Source organism: Mobula birostris, chromosome 1 (genome assembly GCF_030028105.1).
Source record: "Mobula birostris isolate sMobBir1 chromosome 1, sMobBir1.hap1, whole genome shotgun sequence".
Classification (NCBI taxonomy): domain Eukaryota; kingdom Metazoa; phylum Chordata; class Chondrichthyes; order Myliobatiformes; family Myliobatidae; genus Mobula; species Mobula birostris.
The window spans coordinates 164,516,947-164,540,372 of NC_092370.1; the positions used below are offsets into that span (position 1 = coordinate 164,516,947).

The 23,426-nt window shown below is 42.8% G+C and overlaps 2 protein-coding genes across 4 annotated transcripts in view; one reads left to right on the plus strand and one right to left on the minus strand.

Annotated features, from left to right (window-relative positions):
- The window catches only part of LOC140201386 (sushi domain-containing protein 6-like), a 57,575-nt gene extending 43,713 nt beyond the window's left edge, over window positions 1-13,862 (plus strand). The window contains exons 3-6 of the mRNA XM_072265424.1: window positions 2,707-2,904; window positions 8,546-8,684; window positions 9,704-10,104; window positions 11,149-13,862. Of these exons, the coding sequence (XP_072121525.1) occupies window positions 2,707-2,904; window positions 8,546-8,684; window positions 9,704-10,104; window positions 11,149-11,174 (764 nt within the window). The 3' untranslated portion in view covers window positions 11,175-13,862. The remainder of the gene's footprint in view (window positions 1-2,706; window positions 2,905-8,545; window positions 8,685-9,703; window positions 10,105-11,148) is intronic.
- The window catches only part of bub1bb (BUB1 mitotic checkpoint serine/threonine kinase Bb), a 71,970-nt gene continuing 61,275 nt past the window's right edge, over window positions 12,732-23,426 (minus strand). For all 3 annotated transcript variants that reach the window (XM_072265402.1, XM_072265410.1, XM_072265393.1), the window contains 4 exons: window positions 21,275-21,417; window positions 20,486-20,660; window positions 15,439-15,545; window positions 12,732-14,809 (listed from right to left, as the gene is read on the minus strand). In XM_072265402.1, coding sequence (XP_072121503.1) covers window positions 14,632-14,809; window positions 15,439-15,545; window positions 20,486-20,660; window positions 21,275-21,417 — 603 coding nt within the window. In that variant the 3' untranslated portion in view covers window positions 12,732-14,631. The remainder of the gene's footprint in view (window positions 14,810-15,438; window positions 15,546-20,485; window positions 20,661-21,274; window positions 21,418-23,426) is intronic.

Genomic DNA, 23,426 nt, shown 5'->3' on the forward strand with positions numbered 1-23,426 from the left:
TCTTTTATTTTCTTGCCCACATCTTTGTTTAGGTCTGTGTTTCAATACCTGTGTCTCTTTCCTTCTGTTTGTGAATGCCTGTCTGTCTGTGTCTTTTATCTCTTTCCTGTGTGTGTGTGTGTGTGTGTGTGTCTGTGTGTCTCTGTCTGTCTGTCTAACTCTCTCCTGCTGGTGTATGTGTCTGTTGATTCCTTACCTGTGTAAGTGTGTGCATGTCTTTCCATCCCATTGAGATGTACATCCATGTTTGCATGTATCTCTATCACGCATGCATGTATCTTTTCTCTTCATATCTATCCCTGACTGTGCTTGTTCTTCATCTGTGTGTGACCATTCCTCATATCTACTGACATCTATCTTAGGCTAACTTCAAGTGTCATTCTTGAGCAGGAATGTGGCATTTGTCCAGAGCACTTGCAGTGAGGTTGTTTCCTGCTTTGGCAGTGACCTAGTTTGTGACTTTAAAAGGAAGAGCTTGTATTTTGCAGAAACTTTCCTGTCATGGAACACCCAAAAGCAGTCGATAGCTAACAAGGTATTTTTGGATTTTTGGAGTGTAATTGTTGCTGTAATGAGGGGTCTGACGTTCAGAGATGTTTTTGTCCAAATGATGGAGAATCTCTGGAATTCTCTACACTGTAAGTTTACATAACAGGAAAGGAATGGAGGGTTATGGGCTGAGTGCAGGTCAATGGGACTAGGTGAGAGTAAGGGTTCGGCACGGACTAGAAGGGCCGAGATGGCCTGTTTCTGTGCTGTAATTATTGTACGGTTATAATTTGTTGCTGGTAATATTCTGGACACAGGGCAATAGATTTTCAGAAATCAAGTTGATGTAGGAAAGTAGTACTGAGGTAGCAAAAAGGTCATAATCTTACTGAATAGCAGAGAAGGAGTGAGGGTCTGATGGCCCATCCCTGCTTCTGTTTGTTGTGTTATTGTAGAGAAGCATTTCGGTCAATTTTGGGCTAAACTGATCCTACGTGACATGGTGACATCACCAAAAAGGTATACAAAATTGTGCCATATGATCTTCTGTATAAATCTCCAAGGGCACAGGAATGGCAGTCTGGATACTCTAGTCTCTGGTGTTGGATTTCTTACCCTAACCCTTCTTCCCGATAGATGGGCAAGTCAGTAACTCAACCTCAGCTGTCCATTAACAAACAGCACTCCTCGATGGTGTTCAGAGGCATTCAACGGGCAAAGGGAGGCTGAAAGGGGTAACAGGAACTCGTACATTGAGGATCTTTGAGCGGGGAGGGAACTTGGAAGCACCATTCATACGGAGTGCATCCACCGAAGTCACAGTTAGCATGTTTCAACTCTGTGTGAAAATTGGAATGTGCTTGAATTTGTGGGTAATGTACGCTTCCTCAATACCAAAGTGAAATTCAATTGGAGAAACTTGCAGAAGGGAATTATTTGGCCCACAATAACAGTTTAAGTGTAGAGTCACAGAAAAAGACAACACAGAAACCAGCCCTTTGGCCTGATTTGCCCATGCCAACTAGGATACAGCCAGAAGACATGCCGATCTATACTAATGCCAATTGCCTGTATTTTGCCTTTATCCCTCTACTTTCCTATCCAAGTGCCTGTCCATATGCCTTTTATTCATTGCAGCTGTGTCTGGCTCAACCATCTCCTCTGGCAGTCATTCCAGATACTCACCACCTTCTGTGTGAAAAAATCCATCACTCCAAACTCCCCTCTCACCTTAAACCTGTGCCCTCAAGTTCTAGGGCTTCCCCACCCTACTGTGTTGGGGAGGAAGCCCATGACTTTCTATCCTATCAATGCCCCTAAATTTTATATAGGTCTGTAAGGTCGCCCCTTAAGCCGTAAGAGGTGAGAATAAATTCAGCCTATCTGATTTATCCTTAGAACTACAGCCCACATCTTGAGGGATCCGTTGCCACATCGTTTTGGCTATCTTTAGAATGGTGTAGGCTGTTGACTCCCAGTCAGCACATCAGTGTGCAGGAGCTGGATTAACATCAGCACAACGCTGTTATTGTGAGCTCAGAGGCTTTCCCGGCGCATTAATTGTCTCATTGCTCAATTAGTGGCCTCATTCCCTCAAGACTGGTCTCTGACCGCAGTATAGTTTCTGCTCATTTTAGGACGACGGTGTGTTTTCACTAATCCCTGACAGGCGCCTGAAGAAGTCTCATGGCTGTTGCCATAGCAACCACTAGGCCATTTGCCAACAACGGCAGCAAGCGAGGTGTTACTCTTGCAGGGTGTATTCTAACCGCAGGACGCCCCAGGCACACACCCAGTGTGATCCACACTGTGCTGTTGGAAGCATAGCAGCCGATCAGTGCACAGCAAGATCCCATTTGTGGATAATGCCACGTCATCCTGATAATTTGTTCTGCTGGGGGAGGTCTGACGTTTGGGTACAGTTGTAGGGAAGAAAATATTGTAGTTAAAGACAGCTGAGCAGCTGGGGAGGGGCTGAGGGTGGAATGGTGGGGGAGGGGGTTTCTCTGTGATCTTGACCCAGATGGACTGTGAGTCACTGAGGAGTTGAGTGGTTGGGGGGGGGGGTGGGGGCGGCATTGAAGAAGCCCAGGTGAGGCTCTGAGTCAGGACTCTAAAAGCTAGCTCCAGCCCTCCCCAACTCGTATATTAAAGAGCCCTCACAAACAACCCCATCCATTTCCTGCATTCTCTGATCTGTGTTCTCTCTCTTCCCAGACAACTGCCGGCACCCATTTCAACCGGAAAATGGGGGTTTTGCTTGCCACCCTTCACCCTGCAACAACTTTGAGGCCAAAACAGTCATCGAGTACTTCTGCCATGAGGGCTACACTCTGAAGGGAGACTACAAGTACCTGACCTGTGAGGGTGGAGACTGGGAGCCTGCCATGGAGGTCAGCTGCAGACTAAGTCAAGGTAAGTTCAGAGTGAATTTATTATCATGTATGTCAGCATATGTGTGGTGCGTGGCCAAGTGGTTAGAGCATTGGGCTCAGGATCTGAAGGTCATGGGTTCGAGTCTCGGCCAAGGCAGCGTGTTGTGTCTTTGAGCAAGGCACTTAACCACACACTGCTCCAGTCTACCCAGCTGAAATTGGTACCAGCAAATGCTGGGGGTTAACCACGCGATAGACTGGCGTCCTATCCAGGGGGAGTCTCGTACTCTCAGTCGCTTCACGCCACAGAAACTGGCATGAGCACCGGCCTGATGGGTCATAAGACTCGGGACAGACTTCTATGTCAGTATATAGAATCCTGACATTCATTCTCTTGTGAGCGTACTCAATAAATCCATAATAGAATAATAACCATAACAAAATTGATGAAAGACCACACTTACTTGGGTGTTTAACCAGTGTGCAAAAGACAACAAACTGAGCAAAGAAAGAAAGATAAATAAATAATAAATATTGAGAACATGAGATGAAGAGTCCTTGAAAACGAGTCCATAGGTTGTGGGAACAGGTCAGTAATGGGGCGAGTGAAGTTATCCCCTTTGTTTCAAGAGCCTAATGGTTGAGGGATAGTAACTGCTCCTGAGCCTTGTGGTCTGAGCCTTGAGGCTCCTGTACCACCTGCCTGATGGCAGCAGTGAGAAGACTGCATGTCCTGGGTGGCTGGGTTCCCCAGTGGTGGATGCTACTTTTCTGTGACAACGTTTCGTGTAGATGTGCTCAATGGTGGGGAGAACTTTAACTGTGATAGACTGGGCTGTATCCAACATTTTTTTGTAGGATTTTCCATTCAAGGGCATTGATATTTCCATACCAGGCTGTGATGCAGCCGGTAAATATACTCAGTATATTGGGGTTCTATCCACAACCTGGATTGGACTCCTGACAATCTGCACTTTCCTGTGCTCAGTTTCCACATACTGGTGCGCTGGTTCTCGTACATTCTGCCATTCATCGGGGTCCCACGTTCCCAGGCTCTTCTCTGATTCACCAGACGTCTAATTCCCATGTTACCTTCCACTCACTGAGGCCCTGGTTTCTACAGTCCTGTGAAACTTACCTGATTTCCAATGCTCCTTGGAAACTTATATCGTATATCTGTTAAAAAAAGGTGCAAAAAGTCTTTATTGGTTCCACCATCACTGAATCTCCTCTTTTCTCTTCGGTCCTCCTCTGCACCTTAAAACACATTCAGCAACTTTTCCCATTTGTGATGAAAAGTCACTGACCTGGAAGGTAATCTTCTCCTCGGGGTGTACCCTGCCCCTCACTTCCCAGTTTCAATGTTGAGACAGTAGGGAGAGCTCTCTTTCCTTTTCCATGATCACCTCAGATTTTACAGGCTCACAAAATCTTGTGTTGTAATCAATGCAGCACTCTCTCAATTTTATGCTAGGATAACTAACCTGAATAATGTGCACTGGTGATTAAAAATACCTGCTGCAAAGGCTGAGGGTTCCTGCCCATATTCCATCTTGGTCATCTGCAACCTGATGGCATCAAAATAGATTTCTCCTACTTTAGGTAAGCACTCTCCCACCCCACATTTGTTTTCCTTCACTCCTGTGTCCCTCTAGCCCCCTTTTTTGTGCTCTTCCTCTGGATCCCCAATTCCCTCCTATTATTTCATTGTCAACTGCCCTCTCGTATCAGATTCTTTCTTCTGCCTCTTCTCCCTCCCTCGCCTATCTACCATCCCTCTCAGCTGGATTTTTCTATCACCTGGCAGCACCTTCCCTCTAACCTTTGGCTCTGACTTCTGCACGCAGTCCTGATGAAGGGTCCAAGCCAAAACATTGACTCTTTATTTTCTTTCCGTAGATGCTACCTGACCTGCTGCATTCCTCCAGCATTTTGTGCATGTGTGTGTTGCTCCAGACTTCCAGCATCTGCAGGATCTCTTGTGTCCGTTTTAAGAAAGAACAACGTTTCGCTCATTGGATAGCCCCAGTATTCCAAACCCCGTTATCTCTAGTCATAACCCAAACATTGCTGCTACAGAGAAACCATTACATTAGCAGTGAAACCTTACAGCATGTTACACCTATAACATGCCAGCTGCCCTACCATTGCATTAATCATTTAGTTGAAATTAGTTCAAAAATACATGTAGATTTCATTAGGCATGGGAGATTAATTAGCGATGAAAGACCATGTACTTTTACAACCATCATCAAAGCCTGATGATTTGGTGCAGATTACTGTTTAACCTTCTCTTGTTCATCTCCCAACCAAAGTCTGGGATGAAAGTCCACTTGAGTAAGATTGGCAGCTGTGGGTTACAATAGGACTTGGTATTTTCTATAGCCGTCCATTCAGATCAGAATCAGTTTTATTATCATGGATTAGATAATGTCAACTTTGTTGTTTTTGCACCAGCAGTACCAATGCAAAGACATTACTATACATTACTAAAATAAACAGGTAGTGCAAAAGAAAATTGGAACAATGAGATAGTATTCAAAGGTTCATGGACCATTCAGAAATCTGTTGGCAGAGGGGGAGGAGCTATTTCTGAATTGTAGAGTGGAGGTTTCAGGCTCCCGTTATCACTTATCTGACGGTAAAGAGAAAAGGGAACAGCTAGAATGGTGAATGCTCTTTGTGATTGATGCTGCTTTCTTGAGGCACTGACTCTTGAAGATGGTGGGGAGGCTTGTGCCCATGAATGGAGCAGGTGGAGTGCACAGTCCTGTGCATTGTAGTTTCCATACCAGCTTGTCATGCAACCAGTCAGCGTGCTCTCCACCTATGGCTATAGAAATTTATCAGAATCTCCAGTGGCATACCAAATCTCCTCAAACACTTAACGAAGTAGAGCCACTGGCCTGCCTCCTACACGATTGCATCAATGTGTTGAGCCCAGGATAGATCCTCTGAGCTGCTGATGCTCATTCATTCCCTATCTCCATTCTGACTTCTTTCATACTTGTGTTACTCAGGGCTTGAGTCATGAGCACATTAAAATGATGCATCCTGGTGAAAACCTCAAAGGAAAGTTAGGTTTGCAAGTGTAGCCCTGGCATTGACACACCCAGATTTTACTCTCAGTCATGGAGTGTGAATGAGTGATAGACCATTCAGCAGGTGGGCAACAAGGCTTCTTCATACTCCCAAGTTGTTACAGCTTGTTCACCTCTCACAGCACAACCTCCCTTTGGGGCTTCTATTAAGCTTCATCATCATCATTATGTGCTGTGTTGTATGACGTAGATGATCACAGTGACCACGGTTGTTCAACCGAAGTGTTTTGGCATTGTCGCCTTCTGGGCAGTGTCTTTATAAGACGGGTTACCCCAGCCATTATCAATACTCTTCCGAGATTTTCTGCTTGCATTAGTGGTCACGTAACCAGGACTACTTGTGATATGCATCAAATGCTCATACGACCATCCACCACTTGCTCCCATGATTTCACGTAACCTGATCGGGGTGGGGTGGGGGACTAAGCAGGTGTTACACCTTGCCCAAGGGTGACCTACAGACTAATGGAGAGAGAGCGCCTTGCACCTCCTTTGGTAAAGATGCATCTCCACCCCATAATAAGGTTACGTGGTTTGAATTTGCTCATATACTTAGTTTTAGGAAGTAAAGTCATCCACCCATTGTTTTGAATGAATGATTGTTGAACCTCAGACAAGTCAGCTTTGTGCCCGTGTAGAAGCCCTGAACCTCCTCTCTCAGCAGTTTGTGTCCTACATCATTTTTATGTTGTTTCAGTCTCTGGTTCCTGCCATCACAGACGTTCCCTTTGTTCTCAGCAGCCTTCTTTCCCTACAACTTAAAACACATCCAGTAACTTTTCCTAATTCTGACAAAATATCACTGGCCTGATACGTTAACTCTTGATTCCCTCTCCACAAACGCTGCCTGACCTGCCAAGCATTCCATACTTGTTTCTAAGTTTATTTTGGATTTCCAACATTTGCAGTTTGCTTTTTTTTTGTTTTTCAGCTGATTGGTATTACTGACAGCCTGTTAACTTCCCTGTCTGGCTGTGAGCAGCTGGAATTGTACTGTCTTATTCTTTCAGGCTGTGAATTGTTGTGGATGTTTCCTTTAACAAAAAGGGACATTTTCGCACAAACCCATCAGCCGTGAGAAGTTCTCATTCTGTGTCAGCTTTAATTCACCCTAGATTGAATGCTCTTGCTCATTGTCGTGATGTTACAATAACTAATAAGCTGCAGATGGCTGGAAAGCACACACAAAAAACTGGAGATAAGCAGGAGGTCAGGCAGCGTTTGTGAATAGAGAAGCAGAAATAATGCCTCAGACTGACTATATTCAGTTTTTAAAAAAAAAAAAATTCATTTTTGGAATCTGGAGTCGAATTTACTCTCTATACCTCATTGTCCTCGAGGAGAACCAGTTTCTTGCTGGAGTGAGTGATGAGGCAGAGGTTGCACATTTAAGAATTTGGTCAAGCACTTGAGTACCAATATAGAGAAAGTGACAGTCCAAGTGAGGGGGAATGAGATTAGGGTGGGTAGATAGATGCATGGTGCTGTTGAAGACGGAGTTCCAGAGTTTCGACCCAGTGATGATGGGATGGTGTATGGCTTGGAGTAGAATCTGCAGCTAGTTGTGTTCCCATACCTCTGCAGTCCTTGTCCTTTTCAGCAGTAGCGATCACAGGTTTGGGACGACTGTGGGACTGGCTTGGGTGAGTAACTGCAGTGTGTTTTATGAATGATACACACAGTGCAAACACAAAAGTGCCAGTGGTGGAGGGAATGAATGTTGAAGGTGTTAATGAGGTACTAATCAAGCTGACTACCTTGTCCAGGTGATGTTTTGGAGTTATACAACATAGCAACAGGTGCTATAGCTCTATATTCTTGCCAGCAATCATTTAACCATCCATACTAATCCCATTCACTTGCACTTAGTCCATAACTTTCTACATCATAGAGCTTAAGTTCCTGACTAAATTCTTTTTAAATCTCTGCCTTACCATCTCCTCAGGCAGTGTTCCGGAATCCAATTTCTCTCAGGGTGGAAGTTGGTCTCCTCGGGTCCCCTTCACGTCTTTCATCCCCTTTGGTTTGACCTTCCTTGGTGTCCTGCCTGCCCTAATGAGTATCTCCAACATTTTCTGTTTTCAGCTCAGCAGAGGCCAAGTCCTCTGTCCTGACCTCCAGTGCTGTCCGGGTGGAGTTGCACAGTCTCCCCCACGTGCTCCACTTCTCTCCCACATCTCAAAGATGGGCAGGTTGGTAGGCCAAATGGCTGCTGTAAATTGCCCCAAGTGTGTAGATGAGTGAAGAATCTGGGGGCAATTGATGAGAATGTGGGGAGGGTATGGAATGGGATTAGTGTAAATGGATGATTGATGGTCTCAGTGGGGTGAAGAGCCTGTCTCCATAACTCTATGAAACCAATGTTCAGGTTATACTCTACCCCCAGATTTGCACAACATGCAAATTCATTGGCTCCAGCTTGGCCTTGTCTCTATTTCTTGGCCATTGTTCTTGCGATCAGTCTATTAGATTGTGTGGGGGTGGGGTTTCTGCTGTGCCAAGAGTCTCTCACTGACTTTATGCTGAATATTATAATCACATGATAAGATGATAACAAGGCGTTTAACCCACTCCATTCAGATAAAAAGACAGAGCCAAGTATTGGAGTGCCGACCCTCTCGATCGTGGCGTCTACTGCTAGTTCTGTTGCCCTGATCCTCCTCCTGGTCGTTTTATTTGTTTTGCTGCAACCAAAGCTGAAATCATTTCACCACAGCAGGTGAGTGAAGAGCAGGCTGGGGTGAGGGTATGTTGGCTGGGCCCGGGATAGTGAAGGAGGGGGGTGGTGCCAGGAGGGAGATGTGGGGAGTACAGGGCAAAGCAGGGGAGGGCACTAATAAACCTACGATAGGGTGGGGAGGTTTTGGAGTGGGATATTAGTGGGCTGGGATTCAGTGCCCTTGGGGGTTCTGAGTGTTTGGATCTCCAGAAGGGACAATGAAGCACTTTGGAAGGATGAACTTGAAGGCAGATTGCAAGGTTAATGGCAGGATTCTCAGCAGTGTGGAAGAACAGAGGGAACTTGGGGTCCACGTCTATTGACCCCTCAAAGATGCTGTGCAAGTTAATAGGGTGGTTCAGAAGGCAAAGGTTGAATTGGCCTTTATTAGTTGGGGGATTGAGTTCAAGAGCTATGAGAGAATGTTGCAGCTCTATAAAACTCTGTTTAGATCATATTTGGGAATATTGTGCTCAGTTCTAGTGACCTCGTTCTACATGGGATGTGGAAGTTTGCAGAGAGGGTGAAGGGGAGGTTTATCAGTAGGCTGCCTGGATTAGGAAGCACACCTTATGAGGAAAGACTTAGTGAGCTAGTGATTTTCTCTTTGGAGTAAAGGAGGATGAGAGGTGACTTAGAGAGGTGTATGAGACATTGACAGAGTGGACAGCCAGTGCCTTTTCCCAGAGCGTAAATGGTTAATATGAAAGCATGATTTTAAGATGATTGGAAGAAAGTATAAGGATAATGTCAGAGGGAGGGTTTTTTTTTTAGAGTGGTGAGTGTTTAGAATGTGCTGCCAGGGGTGGTGGTAGAGGCAGATACATTAGGGACACTTATGAGACTCCAAGATAGGCACATGGATGAATGAAAAATGGAAGGCTATGTGGGAGGGAAGGGTTAAAATGTCAACACAACATTGTGGGCTGAAGGCCCTGTATTGTTTTATGTAATTGTGGACCAAGTTTCAACCTCCTAAGGTAGATGTGACAATAATGAACCATGTTTTGTGTGTGCAGACGAGATCAGGGAGTGACTGGGAACCAGGTGTCCGTCGTGGTGGATGGAGTCCCCGTCTCGCTGCCCTCCTACGAAGAAGCTGTCTACGGCAGCTCGGGCGCGGCCATTGCACCTTCTGGCTCCCGCGTCCAGATTGTCCTGGCGGAGGGCCCAGCGGCAAGTGACCCAGAGCTGGGGGAGGCAGCCTCCCGCACCAACCCGTGTGCGGAGAGCTCCGGGGAGAGCGAAGCCCAGGCTAGCACCAGCCACTCAGAGACTGTGTTGATCCACCATCCCGTCCCCTCCCATTCTATCGCACCCCGCAGGTCTCCCCTGAGGCTATCGCAGTCTTCAGACACTTCAGAAGGCAGCGATGTTCAGAGTCTTCTGTCTCTCGCCTCACCCACAGGATCTGCTGATGGTAAGTTGCTCCCTATGGTTGATTGTTTTCTCTCTAGCTCGGTGGAAAGTGACGACTAGGACTCCCCAAGTGAGATATTAAAGGGCTTATATCACATCTCAGTGTGTGCCTCAGGGCAGCATCTAAGGAACTGATGTGAAGCATACATATCCCTGTGTTAGGAGAGGTGACTGCAAACTGAGCTTCCAGGGGCTCTTTGAAGGAAGGGAGAGAATTAGGGAGGGCATACTAGAGTTCCCAGCAATTGTAGGGGCTTAGATGTTGAAACTAATGGTAGAGAATGTACAGGAGGCCAGAGCTGGTGGCTTGCTAAGTTTACAGAGGGCCTAAAGTTTGGCAACTCTTTATCGGAAACCTTGGAGATCAGTGGGTGTGGGAGGAATGGGTGAGTTAGATTTGGGGTCTATTCAGATTTGTCACATTAACTCAATGTTGGCCACTGTTGCTGAGAGGCCAGAATCCAGAATCAGAATTTATTATCACAGACATATGATGTGAAATGTGTTGTTTAGCAGCACCAGTACAGTGCACAAATACTCAATTCGGTGGTCATGGGCCATTCCAACATCTGATGACAGAGGGGAAGAATAGGTTTCTAAGTTATTATTTGTGGGTCTTGAGGCTTCTGTACCATCTCCCTGAGGGAAAGTGAAGAGAGGAGGTCATGTCCTGAGTAATGGATGCTGATTTCTTCTGGCTTTGCCTTTTGAACATGTCCTCAGGGTGAGGAGGGCTGTGCCTATGATGGTTGAATCTGTAATCTCACTACAGATGCAAGGTGACCAAAGGCTTATTGTAATAGGTAGTTTTTTTTTAAAAAAAAAGATGAGGATACAACAGCCTATCAATGGAATTCCAGAGCTGAGGAACCGGCATGTCTGCTGATAGGGAAGGGAGGAGAGTAGCGATACTTAGGATTTGAATCTGGAGGTTACAGTAATTGTCTAGGGAAAGGCTATTGCTTAACATATAAAGCTATGAATGGCTAGCTTGTCTCTTCACCCATTTGCTCTTTACTTAAACCTTGATTTCCTTTCCTTTCAGATATTCCACTGCTCAAGGATGCTTAACACAATCCATGTGAGGTAAAGTGCTCAGCTTCATCCTCTTCAGTACTTGATCCTCCACCTCCAATTGACTCACTGTACTTCAAGACCCCTCGCAGGAGTGTCACTCACTGCCTGCTGATGTCTTGTTGACAAGAATGTGACAGTGGCAAGTTCTGTGCTAGGCATATTCTGCATTGGAATTAATCAGTGTGAATGTGAGGCTGCCTTCATTCACACTGGTTAATTTTGAGAGGGGTGACTGTATAGCAAAGGACAGATGGGTCTAATATTTGCAATACAGAGTTTGGATTTAAGGTTCCATGGTGGGCAATTAATTGATCTGTGCATTTTAACTACACTTTCTGGTTTGGTCCTTGGCACCATTTTTGTGTTCACTTTATTCGGCTGCAGTCCAGTCCACTTGTGTTAGGCTAGCCAAGCTCCAGCTGCTTCTTGAATGCTTAATCAGAAACACAAGCAGTATTAGGCCATTCAGCCCCTCGGAATACTGTTATCCAATGGGATCAACGGGTGATGCTGTATCCTATCCACTTCGCTGCACGATTTCCTCCTTTACCCCGGACTTCCTTAACGTCCAAAAATTGCGCATCCTTAGCCCACTGGGCTAGAGAATTCCAAAGATTTACAACCCTCTAAGTAATTTTTTGATGTCTTGATCCTGAACCTTTCCTAAGACACCTCTTAGTCTGGGCTCTCCAGCTTGTTTCAATGCACTCATTTCTCATTTAGTATTCATCAGTCTCATGGGACACCACTTCATCCCAGGAATTAATCAACTGTTCTTCCTTGAGTAGGTCTCCATAACCACAGACAATACTGGTAAAAGCCCAGCATACTTGCATAGTCTTTGCACTCGTACTTTCATTGCCTTGCAATAAAGGCAACATACTATTAATTTAACTCTTAACTTTCTCAATTTCATGAACTAGAATCCTCTATATGTTTGCTAACTTCTCACCATCTAAAAATGTCTATTTTGCCTACCAAAGTGAATAGTTTCCCACTTTACTCCGACTACTGGGCTCTCCCAATTGAGAACCCCAGTGAAATGAATTAAACACACCTCATTTGTGAGGGTGAACATGTAGATGGGATGATCAATGGGAGATCTCTGGAGAAAGTTATAGGTTCAGCCTAGATTTATGCTTCAATCTCTAGAGGGACTTGAATCCACAACCATCTGACTGACGTGAAAGGCTGCCCACTGAGCCATGGCTCAGCACCAGGAGTGCTCAGTGTCTCACTTTCTTTTTCGCTCTACATATCTCTCAGCTGATCCCACAAAACTAATGAGAATGTTTTGACTGAGGCATCAATATCTGAAATCCCTGCCCTTCCCCCCCCCCCCAATGCCTGTAATCCTCTACGGCTGACTTACCAAATACCCGTGGATATTCTTCACCTTTGGTGTAAATAAAAGGGAAAGTGGGAACCTATATATTTAATCTCTTTGCCTTGCTGATTTGAATGGTGTATGTGTGTCTGCGTGTGTGTTTCACTTGCATTAGCCTTCACTTTAGGTAAAGGGCTAGGGAATTTGGGATTCCAGGTCACGTAGCAACATTTGATGCAAGGTGTGAACATATGCCTTTATTTTAAAATATTGTCTCAACAAAGCATCTATTTGCTCATTTGGTGAAATAATTCTTGGGCACTTCCCAGGAGCATTACCACACAATATTTAAAAAACCCTTTGAACACATGATAGAGCATATTAAGGCATGATAGAGAGAGTTGAGGGGAAATGTCAGATTAGATGTGGGAGGTTAAAGAAATGGTCTATATTTAAATAGATACTTGCTATGAAGCTGCCACACCTCTCAATGACTTTCTGTACATCTAAGGGCACTGCTTCTGTTCTTTGCTTTATAGCTGAATGTGTTGGGAAGAGAATAACATTCCGTACAATGACTTTTCATGCTATCAAGTACAATAACTTCTACCCAAACTCCAGACCAGCTGGAACAATTGCAGAAAATCATTTACTACTACAGGACCATGTCAATACTTATCCTGCACACGAGTTATTCTGGCTACTGCTAATATTCACATAATCCCACAAGCATTTCATTCATGTTTATCACCCTCATCAACTATGCCTTATGGTAATAAATATTACATTTTCACCATGCCCTGAAGACATCTTCATCCCATCCACATTTAGTGATATCAAACCTGCTGTAGAATTTATCCAGAAAACTAGTGTTTCCATGATCCAGTGCTGATGTTTGAGAGGATTTGTTTGCGTGCCTGCCTGTGCCAAGATTTAGTGTGAACCCGCATCCAAATCTTGGATTAACCACCTATTTTGTAACACCCCCTGTACCTTGGGCTTTTGTCAAGAGGAGGGCATTGAACAGAATATACCAGTTCCTTTGTATAATGAAAATCTCTCCCTTTCTCATGAGAAAGAGGATGTGTACAGTAGTGGTGATGCTGATACAGAGACAAGGGCACTGTTTCTTGTAACTTGCCTGTTAGTGTAATGGAGTGGTGCTTGGTTGATGTGTTGGTCACTCAACCTGTCCCTCTTTGGCTTTTGCTTTAAGGTTTCTCTGGAATCCTGTATATTGCAATGGGTGTCAAGATAGTATTTTAATATTTGTATAAAGTTAATTTAAGTTTAATTGTACTATGTATATAACTGCATTTCTAAATAAATTTACTCTAAGTGAGGTGATGATCAGGAGGAATTGTGTGTTTTGTTTCATTACTTGTCCATTTGTACTACAGAACTGTGCTCAATAGCAACAAATTAAACATTATCCCTCACTCAGCACAACTCACAACCTAAATCCCTGCTTGTAGTCCAAGTTCAGCACTGCAAAAGGCACACTGTATGCAGATTGGAAATCTGTTCCAATGAATTGCTGTACACTACTCCTACAAGTAGACTGTACGCATTACGAGTTGGACACAATTAAAATAAGATCCAGGATTCGGTCATTGGGAGAAAATTCCAAATTGAGCATGCTTCAACAGATAAAGTTTTCCAAGCACTATCTACTTTCTGCACCTTTTTTTGGTATGTTTTTCTTCCTTTTGAAATAATACCTCTAGTATTAAATATTTTTATTATATGCTAAAGTATTTTTCTAAATGAACATAGGAGAAAATGCTACTGTAAAGCTGTCTTTCACATTGTCGGTCTTAATAATTAGTGGCATAGATGGTAATAAAATACAAATCCCACTGTTTTAAAAAACGTTTCTGCTAGAAAAGCACATGGTTAACAGGCACTATTCTTAATAATCCATGTAGCACAAGCTGAGGGAAGCAATAATACTCAGTTACTGTTTGTAGGAAAAGGACCACAGGAAAAAAGCATTTTTAATATGAAAAGTAAATTTCAATGGAAACAATGCAGAAAATCTATTTATATGGGACTTGAATTCAATTACAAAATATAAAAACTAGGCTCTGAATTTGTACCCTTAAAAATATTCATCATGTACTTTTATGTAGGTATCAGGTTTTCCATGAATGCATCATTCCACAGGATTTCGTACTCAGGTTCAATGGCTTCTCTCACGGTTTGTTGCAAATCACTCAGTGTAGAGGGAGAAGGTGCATTGCCTGCATTTAGAATCTTTTCAAAGAAACTCTTCCATAACTCCATGTACAGTGAGCCCATTCTGGAGGAATACACAAATAGTTTATAATTAAATTTCAAATTTGAAAATCCATTTAGCCAAGACATAGGGTTCAGTTACTGAGATACAGGAAATATGGGAACCTGCAGGTAGACTAGGTACTAAAGGGTAGTTTTCAGTCAGTTGGGAGGGGACACAAAGTCATAATTCAACTTCATCTTCAGGATAGAAAAGTGATCCTGTAATCTTTCTTCTGAACTAAGATTTGAGTACATTTTCAAGAATCCGGACTGGGGCTCAAACATTCAACCTTCCAACTCAAAGTGAGATTGCTACATCGAAGCAGAGGTAGGAAAATAGTAGGCCATTATAAGTAATTGAAAAAATTAGTACTTTAATCAAAAACACAAGACAAGACTGGATATAAGCTCAATCTTGGGAAAAAAAAAATCACTACGTGGGCTGCATCCCTGATCTCTAAACATTACTTGGTGGCAAAGGAAGATCTAAATGTCTGCTTTGTTTCTGGTTAGTCTCACAGTGATGAGAACTTTTTGATGCAACAGCAACTGGGTCAAAGTCTTACGGGGAAAAGCTGAATGTCAAGCTGCTAAGAAAATTAGGCATAAACATTTAACATCAAAAAATAAAATGGAACGTCACTGAAATACCTGCAAGATGTGGGGCTGAGAATCCATATTGAATCCTCCTTACAAATATCTAGATGTCTTCCAAAAAGCAGCAAATGTATTGTGTCTGCAATTCCAAAATGATCAACCTGCAAGAGCCAATGATAGTTGCTCAAATATTTCATGTTTTCTACTTACATCTTTGATTCAAAAGAATAAGGTTAGTAACTACACTTTATTCAGCTTTACTTCATCTAAATAGTAATGTTGCAAATTTGTCCTCATTCTCAATTTATTTGCAAATCTGAAGAGGTGGTACCAACTAATTAGTCAATTAAATGCATCATAGAAAGGACAATGAATATTAATATAATGGAAACCTTTTACAATCCTCACTAACCCAACGTTGGCAAAAGAAATTGCTGACAAGCTTATGACCATTATGGAACAGTTCAGCCACCTGTATCAATTTTAGAAGATGTCTTCCAAATAAGTGCATATTTACCTTTGCCAAATAATCAAGGAAGCATTCACAATGATCAAAAATATTTGCCCTGATTCTCATTAAGTGCATTGAGATATTTAGGTTATCAAATTCAATGTGCAAATAGGAGTCTATTACATCCTTTTATTACAAAGGGGTGTTCCTAGAAACTTTTCTCTATCACAATTTCCCCTAATACCAAGTCTTGACAATATTTGTATTTTTGTATCATGTATTTAGCCATTTTTTCCTTAAATTCTGCAAAACAAATTTTTTATTTCATCTCAGATGTTTTGGTGATTTATGAATTCCATAATGGCGAATTTCTGTTATCTAAACTGCTGTAGTTCAAGAGTACACTGTCAAAATAACATGTCTATTGTGATGGTTTACTTATTTGAAGAAATGACTTTAGTTATTTCAGAATTCAATTATAGCTAATGTACTGGCACAATACTAGTCTAAGGTTAAGGGCCGAAGACATTCAAAATTATTCAAATTCTAATAACCTAACCACCACTACTACTACTACTACTATGTCAACTCAGGCCTAGGGAGCCGGCGTCGGGCACGATGACGGACTCTCCACTTCTCCCTCTCCCTCATCAGTGTGTTCAGTTCATCTACATTAGCCGCGCCGCTGTCTTCTAGGAGCATGTTGACCATAGTCTTGGGAGGGCGCCCAGGGTTCATCCTCCCGTGCTTGGGCTCCCATATGGTGATTGGGGTGGCGTAGACAGTGCCCCGCTAGTTGCAGTCTTCTCGCCTTGATTTTAGTGGTGAGCATCAGTAGGTTGTTATAGAGCTCGACGTTCGTCATGTGCTGTTGCCAACTCACGTCAAGAGCCATCCAGAGCACTCGTGTGTAGCAACCATCTAGAGACTTTCACATTGTCTTGGTGAGTGTCCACGTCTCGCATCCGTACGTGAGAATGGACTCTATGACTGCTATGAAAATCCTCTTTTTAAGCCCTCTGGTCAGGTTCGACTTCCAGATTTCCTTCATGTCGTTCATAGCCCTCCACACCAGCGCCTTCCGTATCTTTATGTCCTTCTCCGAACTCATCATTCTTGACCCTAGGTACTTGTAGTCAAAGAATTTCTTAATGGTATCATTCTCTACAGTCTTATTAACCACCACTCAAATATTTTAAATAGCAATCTCATAATTAGTGATTATCAGTCATCAAGTCCATGAGCAACAATAAAACACTGCAAGTTACGTGCCAGTAAAAAGTACTTAACCCCACCGCAGCTTCATGTTTTATTGTTTTACACCATTGAATCACAGTGGATCAAATTATGCTTTTTTGACATTGATCAACAGAAAGTCTTTTGTGTCAAAGTGAAAACAGATCTCTACAAAGTGATCTGAATTAATTACAAATATAAAATACAAAATAATTGATTGCACAAGTATTCATCCCCTTCAAGTCAGTATTTGGCAGATGCACCTTTCGCAGCAATTAGTCTTGAGTCTGAGGATAGCTTTACACATCTGGACACTGCAAATTTTCCCCATTCTTCTTTATAAAACTGCTCAAGCTCTGTCAGATTGCATGGGGATCATGAGTGAACAACCCTTTTTAAATCCAGTCACAAATTCTCAATTGGACTATGGTCTGAACCCTGACTTGGTCATTCCTATGTAAATTTGGCTTTATGCTTGGGGTCATTGTCTTGCTGGAAAACAGATCTTCTCCCAAGTTGCAGTTCTCTTTCTTACAGACTGCATCAGATTTTCTTCCAGGATTTCCCTGTAGTTTGCTGCATTCACTTTACCCTCTACCTTCACAAGCTTTCCAGGGCCTGCTGCAGTGAAGCATCCCCAAAGCATGATGCAGTCACCACCATGCTTCACGGTAGGGGTGGTGTGCTTTTGATGATGTGCAGTGTTTGGCTTATGCCAAACATAGCAGTTAGTCTGATGGCCAAAAGGCTCAATTTTGGCTTCATCAGATCATAGAACCTTCTTCCAGCTGACTTCAGAGACCCCCACACACCTTCTGACAAACTCTAGCCGAGATTTCATGCGACTTTTAAAAAAAACAGCAGCTTTCCCTTTGCCACTCTCCCATAAACTGTGAGTGGTGAAGCATCCAGGGAGCAGTTGTATGCAGTCTCTCCCATCTCAGCCACTGAAGCTTGCAACTCCTCCAGAGCTGTCACAGGTCTCTTGGTGGCCTCCCTCACTAGTCCCTTACACAGTCACTCAGTTTTTGAAGATGGCCTGCTGTCTACCTATTTATAGCTATGCCATATTCTTTCCATTTCTTGATGATTAACTTAAATACACTGAAAAAGATTTTTAGGGAATGGAAATTTTCTTGTATCCATCTCCTGACTTATGCCTTTCAATAACCTTTTTGCAGAGCTGCTTGAAGTGTTCTTTTGTCTTCATGGTTTAGTTTTTGCCAGGATACTGACTCACCAGTAGCTGGACTGTTGTTGCGTGAATGAAAATTACTGGTAGATACAAAGCAGCTTTGTTATTTGACAAAACAAGGTACAGTAGGCATCATATGGACACGCTTTTGATGGAAAGGTCTGCTGGCCCAACGTGGAGCTCAATATTTTATGTGCCAGAGGACAACTCCACATTTACAATGCATGGACAATGCTTTCTGTGAAACTACGTACAACCGTCACACCTCCTGATTCACATCCACATCATAGATATCAAAATGAATTTTAATTCACAACCGAATTCACAATTTTCAGGAACCCATTGTTCAGAACCTCACTCCAAATTAAATGCACAATATATTTTCAGAAGTGAAGACTGGGAGCCAAGTCTATTGTTAAATGTATATGTCCTAAACATAAAAATCACTCTCACAGGACCTTCCAGATACATGTGTATTTTTTCTACAATCAATTGAAACAACTTGACTGCACACGGTGATCCCCATTTAACTAATTACGTGACTTCTAAAACCAACTGGCCGCACCAGTGATGATTTGGAGTGTCATATTAAAGGGGGTGAATCAACTATTTTGTGTTTTATATCTGTAATTAATTTAGGTCACTTTGTCGAGATCTGTTTTCACTTTGACACGAGTCTTTTTCTGTTGATCAGGGTCAAAAAAAGACCAAACCAAATCCACTGTGATTCAATGTAGTAAAATAATAAAACATGAAAACTAAGGGAGGAGGTGAATACTTTGTATAGGCACTGTATCTCAATCCCAATACAGGCCGTTTATATATTAATGGCCGTTACTTTAGAAATTAATCACATTGATCAAGTAAGGAGGATGCAAAAGCCTTTTGACCCAACCTCAATTATGATTCAAAGATTTATGGTGAAATTCCTACAGATACATAATCCAGCTACTTTTGCGAAGCTTGGTGGTGAAATTAAAGTTAGGAATGGTGTGTATTCTTCCATACTGGGATGACAAGGCAAGCATTACTCATTCTTAATTGAAGAGGTATATGGAAGGAATGATGGGCTGACAGATAGGGGAAGGTTCTCTCAGAGCTGTGAGGAACGGAGTTGAGCAATCATCAATTTCAGAATGTCCCAAGATGTTCATAGCCAGTACTAATGCTGTTAAAATATGTTGCAGTCTATATATACAAACTCTCATTCCCCACCACCTCTCGAGGAGATGAATAAATACTGGCACTTCCAAATAGATGTGTAAAAGAAATGTCCAATTATGTGATAATTTAGCACTTCAGCCAATTTGGGCCACTTGTGCTCCCTATTTAATGCAGTTGTTGCTAAAAGGGAAAAATCAACTTTGATGATAACTTGATTCCTAAACATGAATAGCACCAAGTACTGCATCCTTCCTGTTTTCTATTCTCTACTACTCCACTTTCACCAGTTTGAACATTTAATTGCTAACTGTAGGTGTTCTTCAGTAAGGTTGTTGAGCAAAGTTCTATAATTAAATGCTGCAATTGAAATAGCACACTATTTGCAATGACTGACTTTAGCCTACTTGTCTCGCAAGATGATTGGGCAACCTCTGCTGCTGAAGGCTGAGTGCCCAGATACATTGGAATGTGTTGCAAGCAGGCTTTCTCCTCAGAGGTTGGGTGGGACAGCAGCTGGAGGTCATGGGTTAAGGGTGAAAGGTAAAATGAACATGGGGAATCTTCTTCACTCAGAGGGTAGTGAGTGTGGAACGAGCTGCCAGTGCAAGTAGTCCATGAGAGCTCAATTTCAATGTTTAAACTTGGATACATACATGCATTTTGGAGGGGAGGGGTAAATTGGAGAAGGTCGACAGGACTAGGCAGTTTAAATGGTCTGGCACAGACTAGATGGACCAAAGGGCCTGTTTCTGTGCTGTACCTTTTTTTATATAAATGAGTCCAAGATGGACTGCTACCTACTGGAAACAGAAATGGTTTAGTTTAAAGGCAGCCAAGGATAGAGAATCAAATCCTGCCCAACATGCCAATACTATGTCAAGGTCCACCCCACTCAGACAAATGCAATCTTATCTGTGGAATGAAAAGAACCTTCTTTGGAACTGAACTGATCAAGGGTCTTCAAAGTGAAACATAATGATGCTCATCATTCTGACATTTTGTCTACATTTGGTTAACAGCATTACACCATAGGTCAGCTCTATGCAGCATCTTACCTGGTAGGCACTGGTACACTCCAAAAGGAGATCTCTATTGGGTAATGAATGAACTGTTGGAAAACCTGTAAATGTGGCAACATTAGCCTGCTGCCTTAAATCCAAGCTGTGTGTGAAGTCCACGAGCTTCACTAAACTGTCACCATCAAGACATGTGGAGGCACTGTTAAAGAGCCTAGGGAGGAAGGCAGATTAAACATATCAGTTTCCAAAATAAAAAGCAAATTCAATGACCCAAATGTGCTCACAAAAATGAGGGATTAAGTTTACATTTGTTGAATTTTGAATAATTCTATTTTCTAACAATCTATGTTCAGACAATTTATTACAACAATGTTATTTTGAAAAATAGATGCACCCCAGGAGCATCCAAAACACAAGTCATGTGTTCCAGTTAGTTAACACAACATTAAAAGCACAAGCTAGTCTTCAATGAGTGAATTTCAACTTCTTGTGCTTGACAAAAATAAACAAACAATGGAATGAGTGAACAGCATTCCGTCCATCAGCTGTGATCACCACTTGTTGCACAACCCAAAAATTCATTCTATTGTGGAGTCTGGGCTGAAAGTATAGGTGGCAAGAGGCCATTTTTACTGCACAATTCTGTATTGCTCATAGCCTCACTGTTATTGATCCAATTCCAAGATTCCAGGACAGTCTCAGAAAGGAATTCCATGATGAACTCGCAAAAACTCGTTCAGAATCCAAGAATGCTTCAGATCATAAACCTACCCAAGACAATATTTATACTTCTTAATCTTTGCTTAGAAGAATATTTAAACTAACTTGAGGCTCAGAAGGAGTGTTTCAGGTGCAATGCCTCCATGAACAATTTCAGCAATGTGCATCAGTTCCACCAAGGCCAGCAGGTCAAGTGCAAGAAACATAACAAGCTGTTCTGGTACAGATTGCCAAATTCGACACAGGTTCTATATATTAAATAAAAAGAAGAAAACAGTTAACTACACATGTTCTGCCCTAAGCAATTATGATTAAACCAGTTCAAGCACATTATAAAGTCACTTCAGAAAGTTCAAGTAATGTTTCCAGGAGATAATTTCCACAAATCAGGAAGCAGTGTTCAATGCATTTTCATTTTGAAATCTAACTCTTCAATGTTGAGCAGCGAGCAGCTCTGGGCCTTATTTAAGTATGGATGTGCTGACATTGGGGGAGGCTTGCAAGAATGATTCTGGGAATGAAAGACTCATCAGTGAGAAGCCATTGATGGCTCTCGGCCTTTAATCTAAAGTCTGTCACGAGCCTTGTGGCCCATCATGCCAGTGCTTATGCTGATTTCCATGGCGTGAAGTGACTGACAGTACGAGACTCCACCCCGCCCCCCCCCCCCCACCACCGGATAGGACGCCAGTCTATCGTGAGGTTAACGCCCAGCATTTCTGCCGGTACCCATTCTCAGTTGGGTAGACTAGAGCATTGTGTGGTTAAGTGTCTTGCTCAAGGACACGCATGCTGCCTCTGCCGAGGTTTGAACCCACAACCTTCAGATCGCTAGTCCAACGCCCTAACCACTTGGCCACATGCCACACTCTGGGCCTTTACTGGTAGAAATTAAAATAATGGGGGGGGGGGGTCTCGTTGAAATCTATCAAATGTTGAAAGGACTAGACAGTGTGAATGCAAAGAGAATGTTTCCTGTGGTGGGGGAACTCTAGGACCAGAGGGCACAGCCTCAGAATAGAGGTATGCCCATTTAGAAGATATGAGCAGGAATTTCCTTAGCCAGAGAGTGGTGAACATGTGAAATTTGTTACCACAACCAGTGTGGAGGCCAAGTCATTGGATGTATTTAAGGTGGAGGCTCATAGGCTATGGAGTTGAGAGGAAAATAGATTAGACATGATGAAATGACGCAGAAGACTCAAAAGGGCCTAATTCTGCTCCTATGTCTTGTGGCCTAAAATCTCACCTTTAATGTGGAATTACTAGTTATTACATAGGATGCAGAACAGGCAATTACGCTTTGCCCCCTTCCATCAACCACTGGACAGACACAAAGATACAGATGCAGTTTGTTTTTCTTTTGGAGTCCAGCTAAGAAACTCTGGATCAGGTAGCATCTGTGGAATCAAAGGAATGGTTGACAATTCAGACCAAGTCCTATCCACCCCTTTGCCTCCACCAATGCTGTCTGACCCACCAAGCTCTTCCAGCCATTTCTATTTTGCTTGGAAAGTAATAGCAGATTAGGTTGAGGCATGGTTCCTTCCTTGAATTGCTATTCTTCACATTACAGTTCAACAGCAAAATGTCAACAGCTGCTGCAAGTGCAGATCTTTGATCAGTCAGTAAAATAGGAGGTCATTCTGAAGAGAGAATTCAGGGAGTTGGGTAGGAAGCTAAAAAGCAGGACTTTCAGGGTAGTAATCTTGGGATTGCTGCCTGTGCCACATGCTAATGAATGCAAGAATAGCATGATCAGGCATATTAACGTGCCGCTGAGAGACTGGCATAGGGGGCAGGGTTCGGGTTCCTGGATCATTGGGGCCTCCTCTGGGGGAGGTACGACCTGTTTAAAAAAGACTGGTTACACCTGAACCCAAAGGGGTCCAATATCCTAGCAGGCAGGTTTAATAGAGCTGTTTGGGAGGGTTTAAACTAATTTGGCAGGGAGATGGGAATTGGAGCGATTTTATTGTTGTTGAGCCTACTAGGCTGTGCTGAATTGGGTGTTGTGCAATGATCCAGCGGTGATAAGAGCGCTTAAGGGTAAGGAACCCTTAGGGAACAGTGATCACAATATAATAAAGTTCACTTTGAAATTTGAGAAGGAGAAACTAAATTCCAATGTGTTGCTATTTCAGTGGAATAAAGGAAATTACAATGGCATGAGAGGGGAACTGGCCAAGGTTGTCTGGAAAGACACTAGCAGGAAGGACAGCAAAGCAGCAATGGCTGGAGTTTCTGCGAAAAACGA